The sequence below is a fragment of the Palaemon carinicauda genome, chromosome 6, assembly GCF_036898095.1.
Source record: "Palaemon carinicauda isolate YSFRI2023 chromosome 6, ASM3689809v2, whole genome shotgun sequence".
NCBI classification, from domain to species: Eukaryota; Metazoa; Arthropoda; class Malacostraca; order Decapoda; family Palaemonidae; genus Palaemon; species Palaemon carinicauda.
In genome coordinates, this window is record NC_090730.1 from 3,514,540 (window position 1) to 3,524,539 (window position 10,000).

At 36.7% G+C, this 10,000-nt stretch overlaps 1 protein-coding gene across 1 annotated transcript in view; it reads left to right on the top strand.

The window, feature by feature from the left end:
* hppy (MAP4K3-like protein hppy) overlaps positions 1–10,000 on the top strand; it is a 151,104-nt gene that overhangs the window by 137,901 nt on the left and 3,203 nt on the right. The window contains 1 exon segment of the mRNA XM_068374874.1: positions 6,306–10,000. This exon segment is cut by the window's right edge and continues 3,203 nt beyond it. Coding sequence (XP_068230975.1) covers positions 6,306–6,426 — 121 coding nt within the window. The 3' untranslated portion in view covers positions 6,427–10,000.

Consider the following 10,000-nt stretch of genomic DNA (forward strand, 5'->3'; position numbering starts at 1 on the left):
AAGTTGATGTAGCCTGTCAGGCTTTTTCTTCACGTCATTCTGAATATAAATCTCCTTCTCGCAAGACTTTAGATTTATCAGATGATGTGCCTTCTGAAGATGAAGTTGATGACCCCCTTTCCACTAATGTACCTTTGGGGATTCATTCAGAAGAAGAGGAACCTAGGGTTGTCCAACAATCCCTTGTTTTAAAATTATGAATTTCTTTAGGGAAATTTTGTCCTACTCATTTTGTAACGGCTGCTCCACGTTCTCCGCCGTCTGAGTTTACTCTTGGCATGACTTTCTTCGACTCCTACATATACGAAGTCAGTTCTCTCTCGTTCTTCCAAGAGAGCCATGCGCTTACTGGGAGACTAGTTGGAATCCAGGAAAAGTTTAGGAAAGTCTGCTTTTGCTTTTCCTCCTTCTAAATTAGCTTCTCGCTCGAGCGTCTGGTGTGACACAGGAGAATTTCTCAGCTTGGGAGTTCCTGCCTCTGCCCAGGGAGACTTCTTAAGCCCAGTGTACTCTCCTCGTCGTCTAGCCATGAGACGCTCCAAGATTTTATGGTCTTCTTCAGAGCTAGGCCATCTCCTGAAAGGAGTTTTTCGAGCGTTTGAAGATTTTAATTTTTTGGTTTGGTCCCTGGGAGCCTTAAGTAAGGAGGTCTCTCCAGCGGACAATGTATTGCTGTACAAATTATGTCATGCATGAACAAGGCCATAAGGGATGGCTCCAATGAACTGGCAGCCACGTTCACTGCAGGAGTACTTAAGATGTAAGTGCACTCAATGTGTTCATTGTCAAGACAAAGTTCACCTTGAGGACTTCCAAATCTGTCTTGGCAGCAGTAAGGGAAGGTGACTGGATGGTCTCTCTCGACCTTCAGGATGCATACTTCCACATCCCGATTCATCCAAACTTTCAACAATATCTGAGGTTTGTGGACGGGAAAGTAGTGTACCAATTTCAAGCACTGTGCTTCGGCATCAGTCCTGCTCCTCTTGTTTTTACAAGACTCATGCAAAATGTAGCAAGCTTTCTACATTTTTCAGGGATCAGAGCCTCCCTTTATTTTGACGACTGGCTAATCAGGGCGTCGTCATTAAATCGCTGTCTGGAGAACCTTCAATGGACATAGACCTAACCAAGGAGCTAGGTCTCATAGTGAACGTAGAGAAGTCGTAACTTACTCCATCCCAGACTATTCTTTATTGGGGGATGGAGATACAGTGTCGAATTTTTCGGGCCTTTTCGTCTCCCACAAGAATGGAACAAGCTCTGTTAAAAGTCAGTCACTTGCAAGAGAAAAACAGTTGCTCTGTAAGAGTTTGAACGAGCCTCATAGTTTGAACTAGCCTCGTAGGAACTCTTTCTTCGCTGGAGCAGTTTTTCTCTCTGGGGAGACTTAACGTTTGCCCTCTCCAATTTCACCTAAACCATTGGAACAAGGAGAAGGGCTTAGAGAGTATCTTTTTCCCAATCTCCAACTCAGTCAAGACATGTCTGACTTGGTGGGACAGCAACGTCAGACTTCGAGAAGGTCTTTCGCTTGCGATCAAGAACCCAAACCATGTGTTGTATTCAGATGCATCGGATTTGGGTTGGGGAGCGCCACTGGACAGTCTGGAATGCTCGGGTCTTTGGCCCACAGATCAGAAGAAACTCCATTTAAGGCAAGAAACGTCTCTTTTTTGATGAGATTCGTGCAAGGAGAAATGAATGTCTTAGCGGACTGCCTCAGCAGAAGAGGACAAGTCATCTCCATGGAGTGGACGTTGCACAAGACTGTGTGCGAGAAGGTATGGATGACATGGGGTCAACCCACCATAGATCTTTTTGCGACTTCACTGACAAAGAGGCTCTCGACTTACTGCTCTCCAGTTCCAGATCCAGAGGCAGCCCACATAGACGCTTTCCTGCTGGACTGGTCTCACCTAGACATCTATGCCTTCCCACCATTCAAGATCCTAGACAAGGTTCTTCAGAAGTTCGCCTCTCACGAAGGGACCAGGTTGACGTTGGTTGCTCCCCTCTGGCCCGCGAGAGAGTGGTTCACAGAGGTACTTCTGTGGCTAGTAGACATTCCAAGAAGTCTACCGTTGCGGATGGATCTCTTGCGTCAGCCTCACGTAAAGAGATTTCATCAAAGCCTCCCCGCGCTTTGTCTAACTGCCTTCAGACTATCGAAAGACACTCTAGGGCTCGAGGGTTTTCGAAAGAGGCAGCTAGAGCGATCGCGAGGGCTAGAAGATCCTCTACCATCAGGATTTATCAATCTAAATGGGAGGTATTTAGAGACTGGTGCAAGTCCTCTTCTATTTCCTCTTCCAGTACCTCTGTAGCGCAGATTGCAGATTTTCTGCTTTATCTGAGAAACGGTCGCTCCCTTTTTGCGTCTACCATTAAAGGCTACAGAAGCATGTTAGCTTCTGTTTTCAGGCATAGAAATTTGGATCTATCTAATAACAAAGATCTTCAAGACCTTCTTAAGTCTTTCGAGACTTCCAAGGAGCGTCATATTTCTACTCCTGCTTGGAACTTGGACATGGTCCTGCAGTTCCTTATGTCAGACAGGTTTGAACCGTTAAATTCAGCCTCCCTGAAGGATCTTACCCTCAAGACTCTTTTCTTGGTGAGCTTAGCTTCTGCAAAAAGGGTTAGTGAGATACATGCTCTTAGCAAGAATATCGGCTTCTCCGCTAATAAAGCAGTATGTTCTCTTCAACTTGGTTTCTTGGCCAAAAATGAACTTCCGTCTCGTCCATGGCCTAAATCATTTGAACTTCCCAGTCTATCTGAGATTGTTGGGAATGAAGTTGAAAGAGTGCTGTGCCCCGTTAGAGCTCTTAGATTTTATTTATCTAGAACTAAACTGCTGCGAGGTTTTTCAGAGGCTTTATGGTGCTCCGTAAAAAAGCCCTCTTTGCCTATGTCGAAGAATGCGTTGTCTTATTTTATTAGACTATTGATTACAGAGGCACACTCTCATTTAAGTGAGATGGATCGTAATTTGCTTAAAGTTAAGGCTCATGAAGTTAGAGCGGTAGCAACTTCAGTAGCATTTAAACAAAATAGATCCCTTAGAAGTATTATGGACGCGACCTTTTGGAGAAGCAAGTAGGTGTTCGCTTCATATTACTTGAAAGATGTCCAGACTCTTTATGAGGACAGCTACACGTTGGGACCATTCGTAGCAGCGAGTGCAGTAGTGGGTGAAGGTTCTACCACTACATTCCCTTAATCCCAATATCCTTTTAATCTTCTCTTGAAATTTTTAATCTTGTTTTGGGTTGTACGGGAGACTAAGAAGTCTTTCGCAATCTTTTGATTTGGCGGGTGGTCAAAATATTGTTTCTTGAGAGTGCCCAGATTAAGGGTATTGATGAGGTCCTGTTGTAGGGGTGTTCACCCTGATACTAACAGCTCCTAGAAGTCTTTCAGGATCCTGAGAGGATCGCTGGGCTTCATAAGGAAAGCGGACTAATGAGTCAGAGTATTCATCAGAGTCAGCTTCCTTATCAGGTACCTATACTTAAGTTTGTTTTTTGAATATTTGTCAAAAACTCTTGAGCTTTTACGCCTTTATTGTTTTAATACTGGTCTCTACCCACCACCATGGGTGTGAATCAGCTATATATATATTCACCGGCTAAGTTAAATATTTAAAAATGATATTTTCAATTTATAATAAATTTTTTAATATACTTACCCGGTGAATATATATAATTAAAGGCCTTCCCTTCCTCCCCGATAGAGACCCTACGGACTGAGAAGAACTAAATGAGTTGAGAAGTATATGCGGTATCTGGCCGATATTCGGCGCTGGTGGGCATACCCGGCAGCCTTCATGGCGATCGCTCACGAGTTTTTGGAATCTGTCGACCGTCGGAGACGTAAGCTATATATATATTCACCGGGTAAGAATATTCAAAAATTTATTTTAAATTGAAAATATCATGTTTGTTTAAGCTTTAACATTGAATATTTAGTAAATGGTTGATATGAGTTTTACATTATATGGATTAGTAATATTATAATGTATTCAGAATGATTTGGAATGGAGTAACTTTTTCTTGAGTTGATAGTACTAATTGATATTTTTATTAATTAAACTGATTTCACAGACAGTCCTTTAACCACATTACTGATTATTTAATGACCAAGTAACAGAATTTTTAGTGCTTTTTTCTGAAACATGCTTTTGTTATGAAAAATTCAAAATTTTTATCTGCTTTTTCACAGTTGTATTTTGTGAGGTAGTATTACTACTATTTAAATACTAGAACATTTACAGTCTCTTAATTACATTGATTTCTCTGAATCATTTAAATCTTAAAAGTATTGCTGTCACCATCATTATGTAAGTCTTTTTACTGTTTGTATATTATTATTTTAAGTATAACGTCACTAAATTCCATACAGTTCCTTTGTATCTAACAATTTCATCCCATTTGGAAGCTGCTCGTTTATTTCTGTTGCTATCCCTCCTTAATGAATACTTACCGATAACGACAAAGTTGTAAAAGGTTTTGTCTATGAACCTCTCCTATGTTCATATTACTGTACTTTGCTAGAAGCTATTTAATTCACATTTATTCTTAAAAATTGAGTTTGAAATTTTCCCATTTTTTGTCTCCATAAACACGTGCATTTGGGAAATAAATGGAACATTCTAGCAGTAAGTGGTAAAAAGCCCAGAACTGATGTACCAGTCTCTTTGACCTTTCAGTTGCTCATGTCAAGGGTAATAATGACAGGGTCAACACTTTCGTGCATATCCGTAAACGTCCTAGAAAGTCATCATCGACAAACGAAAGGAGCCAGATGGAGGAAGGAAGGGGTTGATGGGAATGGAGGAGGGGGGAGAGGGTGGGAAGAGCTTTTAACACATGACAGACATTATGTCACTATGTTAATTTCCATGTCTGGTAAATCAATTCTTTGCCTCGGTACAGGCACAGCTGACTTTATTCTTTACAATCAATTATTCGTGATACTCTATAGATTCCCACTCTGTGTGTAGTACACTAGAGCAAAATCATGTGCTGATACAAATATTCATTACAAAGCTATTCCCAAGATACGAACTTGCATAGTCTCAAAAGTTCTTAGTAGGTACACTACAGTACGTGTTAGATTTTTGGAGGGATAGAAATGTAAGTTTTTGGGAACAGATATGGGATTCCTCTCTCATGAGAGTGGTTATTATCCAAACTTTGCTTGTTCCTACTTTCAGCGAATGATTGTGGCCAAAGCAGGATGCAGCATTCTATGTTAGGCTAGAATGTATTCATGTATTTACCAATGCTCAGTCATGGCAGATGTTTGCAACCTTGGATAAACATTTTGGGATTTTTGGAATCCCAAAACTTGCGGCAAATCAAATTGTGACTGTCGAATAAGTTCAGTTGGGCAAAAATAAATAGCTCCACAGTTGGCATCATTTGCAATCATAATACCTTGGATTCACAAGTGCAAATTATGTCAAGGGAATCTAAACAGTTGGATCTGTATCAGTTTTTGGACAAAATTTGTCAGAAATAAGGTATATTGCCTTAGAGGCCCCCTTCCCCCAACTTCGTTGGGTGTCGATACGTGTATTCAGGAGGGAAATTTCTTGATCTTGGGGAAGATTTGAGCCTCTGCCATAGAAAGATCATTTTTATTACTAGCATGTGTATGGTCGCCATTTTTAATGAGAACAAAAGCCTGTGTGAAGAAATGGTTTGCATTTATGGAACCTGAATATTTTTTTAGGCAATAGTCACAAAATTCTAAAGTGTTGAATGTGATGTTATAGTCTATTCTCTCAATTCCAGATTTTTATTATACTAGATAGTGTTATTTCTATACATTAATTTAATTAAAATCCTAAAACTTTTATCAAGTACTCTATAGAAACTTATATGACAGTGGAACACCCCAAGAATTTTATTTTGCCATGTTGTTTAGTTGCAAGATATTGTAACGTTCATTTTTTGCATGAAGTGATTGTTTAAAACACCTGTTGCATGTTACTGGTCTATAAATAAGTGCTAAATGTTGATTGGTATTTTCCCCTTGGTTATGTTGAATATATTTCCAGAGACTTATTTAGGGTGAATTGGTTATTAACAGAACTACAGTAAAGTATTTTGAAATGTCAATCCACATTAAAATTATACTGAATTACCAAGTTTACTTTTTGAAAAATAAATGAATTTGGGATTGGAAAATAAATTTAGATGAAAACATTTGTCTTAACATCTAAGTATTATTTGAATGGTATACTACTACCTATTTTCATACATACTCTTCATAATAGTCATTTTCATTTTCAGAATTATCACATTGGAAAGCCGCCCATCCTCCATGTTGGAAACCAGTAGCGGAACTTTGTCCGAGGGGAATCAGGGAGTAAATCTATACATTCTTGCTGGTCACGAATCCAGTATGTATTAGGTATCGTACGCAAGGTGCTAGAATCAAGGCTCCAGGCTATAGAAAGAATATTAAAAATAGAATATACTGGGAGTGCTTCATTTAAAGTTTACTTGCAGTAAAAGTGAGCTAGAATGAACAAGTGGAACTCCATACCATGTAAGTACTGTACTGATTAGTAGTGAATGTGAAATTGAAAGTTGAGACCATTTCAACCTTTTTCAAGTGATAGCGGAGGAACAGTCTGTGTACTGTATTTGCCTTAGATGATCCTAGCTGTAGAGAGGGGTGTGCAGGATTGTATGTGGTGATGGTGAGAAAGGAAATGTTAATTGAAATTTCATTACCAAAGATGTTTAGAAAAGAATGCATGGTGAAAAAAAAATAAAAAAACATTTACAGAACTATATTTCAGGAGCAAAGGTGATATTCTTAAAGAAATTTTAAATGTATATCCCCCTCTTTCTTTGATTTTTTTTTTTAGAAATATTACTGTACACAAGCTCAACAACAGTACAAATAAATTTTGCATATCATTTAGAATGTGTGTGCAAAATTTCTAAAGTGTACTGTGTAAATATAAGGCATAGCCACATCATATTGTAGTATTTTAGCTAGAAATCATGCATCATTCATAATGAATCTCATTGAAAGGTTAATGGTTGCCCAAATTAGGTGTAGTAATATTAATTTAATATCACCTTTTAAAGTCAAATTACCGTAATCTAAATTATCATCTTTTTATGACACTGGAAAATTGCTGTTAAGTATTTTAACTAGTTGGTCATTGACCACAAACCATATTATGAATTAATATTTTTAAGGACTAAATTCAAGTCTTCTTAGTGGCTCAGGACAAGTTTTGTATAATACTGTATAAAGGTCATTTTTACAATAGTTATTATAGAAAAGTTTTGAGGTGCAGTTCTTGTGAAGCTAGAATGAATATAGATTTAGTTATATGATCTTTTATATTAAAAGATTATAAAATGTGTATTATAATGTTACTCATTTCTTAAACTTTTATCATGGTTAACTAACCCTTGCTGTAGTCTTTTAAGCAAGAAAGTTGAACCATGGATAGTTTAGTTATGCACCTCAGAATACATTGCTCCATCACATCTTTAACTGAAATTTAAGTAAACTGTGCTGTGAGTTTAGTCCCATAGTAATCTAGCCCATCCTTTACCTTTTAATATTCATGCATACATCCAGTAAGTGAAGTCCAGAACACACACACAGCCTGCCCTTGTTATACCTGGTGTCAAGTAATCTTAACTAAGTACTGTCGAATTACTTGTCTTGAACGTCATGATTCTTAGTGTGAACTGAACCCACGCGAGTGTCTAGTAAATGAGACCAAGCTCTGTTCTTAACGTACATTGAACTTGGGAAGTTCCACTAGTGGCACAACTCAGAAGTGATATATGGTTGCAAACTCCATATTACTATGCAGTGATAATTGATCGTTGATCAGTATTTTATGAATAGGTGATACGTTTCTATTTAGTGTATGTTTACTAAGACTTCTTGCTAATTCATGCCATCACTGGGAATATGCTGAAAAGCCAGTAAATCAAGCAGTATATATTTTGTGATAGCCTGAGTCCTATTATTGCCTAATTGATTGCCATTATTTTCAAGTACTTTCTAAAGGAGAAACCATTATAGAAAGTTCTATTCTACATCTTCAGTAGGGACTCAAAAGGAGAAAAAAAAAAATAGATAATAGACAGTATGCAATTTTTGTAACGTGTGAGGATGTATAGGGTTTTTGTAGTGTTCTTATTGTACAGTACTCTCGTATTGAACTTTGTGGTATAATTATTCTTTTAAAGGTTACGTATGAAAATAATGAGATCCGGAAAAAATATGAAAATTTCTAGAAAAGTGTGAAAATGTACATTGGCATTTTATCATAATGGATGGTTACCAAGGGGTATGTTTGAAAATGTCTATTATACGGTTTTGGGTGTCTATACGTACTGATTTTCAGTATTTGTTATCATCATCATCATTTTTATATCGCAGAATCTATGTCTGATACTTTATATCCTATTTCTTGCTTAAAGAGGAAAGATAATTATATTGTTCTTTTAGAGAACTTGAAAAGTTTCACAAATTAAGCTTTGGTTGTTAATATTAACCACTAGATCGTGTCATTACTTTACTAGAGGCATAATTTTATTAAAAAGAAAGAATATTAGAAATATTTTATTTTTACAGTAACTGTTGGTCAAACTGAGCCCAGAAAGAAGCAATGTGAACATCAGGTGTATTTGGAAATAAGTTTTTGTTTATTAAAATTCGGTTTTTCTGTTGACTATACCGAATTCGGTACATAATGGAAGTACTCGGTAATTAAAGAAAATAAAATTCTAACAAACGAAAGTAAGAAAAAGAACTAATTGTGAAAGAGAAATAGCACATTCATAATATTTGTGGCTTAAGACTGAAGGGGATATTCTATATAGGCAAGTGGGAGGGGCTAGATTTTTTATGCATTGGTTTGAGTTAATAATTTTAATTTCATATAATGAGATATGAAAGGGGCCCTTTCTTTTTATTGAAGGAGTAAAGAAGTATAATTATCTTCATATAATTAGGTATAACTTAACCTCAAAGATCCAGATTTCATGGGAAAAAATCATAAATGAAAATTATCTGGAGAAAAAAGTAAAACTTTGGTAAAAATAGTTGGCTAAACACCACTTCACTTTAAACTGAAATCTGATACCAGTTAAAATAAAGTATGAGCTAAGATGAGAAACACAGAATTTGATACAGAAAATAATGTTTCACAGCATGTTGATTAAATTTTTAGAATTAGGTTTTAAAAGAAAGAATATAGTTCATTTTTTTCTTTAATAATAAGTTTACCCGAGTACAGTTGATGGAAAATAGCAATTTATTTTCAGCCAAAGTTAAATAAGAGAGCTGCCAAACTTTTAAATAATGAAGTATAGTTTTCAGTGAAGATTTTTTATATTTGAGGTAAAACATGGTTTGTAAAAATTATAAAAAAAAAGACGACTGTTTAGTAATAGATATAAATGATTTTCTGAGTAGCACATTTCAAATACTGTACTGAAATCTCATATTACTCTATAAAAGTATAGATGGACTTTCCAATCAGGACTAATTGCATTATTTCCCACTTTTAAAAACTACAGTATTTTTATTCTAATTTAAATAGTATGCTTTTTATTCATAAGTTAATTTTATCATCATTAATACCATCATTAGGAGGTAGACGAACAGGAAATTGTGGCTTACAATTATATCATGGACTACCCATTCATAAAACTAGAAGGTTTTGCCGCCAGAATCCCCCCCACCATAGTCCAGGTCTTTGGGGGTTTGCTATATAATACTATACCGGAATTATTTTTTAAATTTCAATGTTGCTGCTCATTAATCTGTTCCCAAAAAAGGGATTTTAATGGAGGATAAATCTATTTCTGGGCGAGGGACCTGTGTCGCTCCGTGAAATGCTCTTTAAAGCATCATTTCTAAGGTATAAATACTGCTAAAAATACCCGAGAAAAAGTGTCGGTATAGTAACTGGGGCATGTCAGAACCACTACCAGAGGTC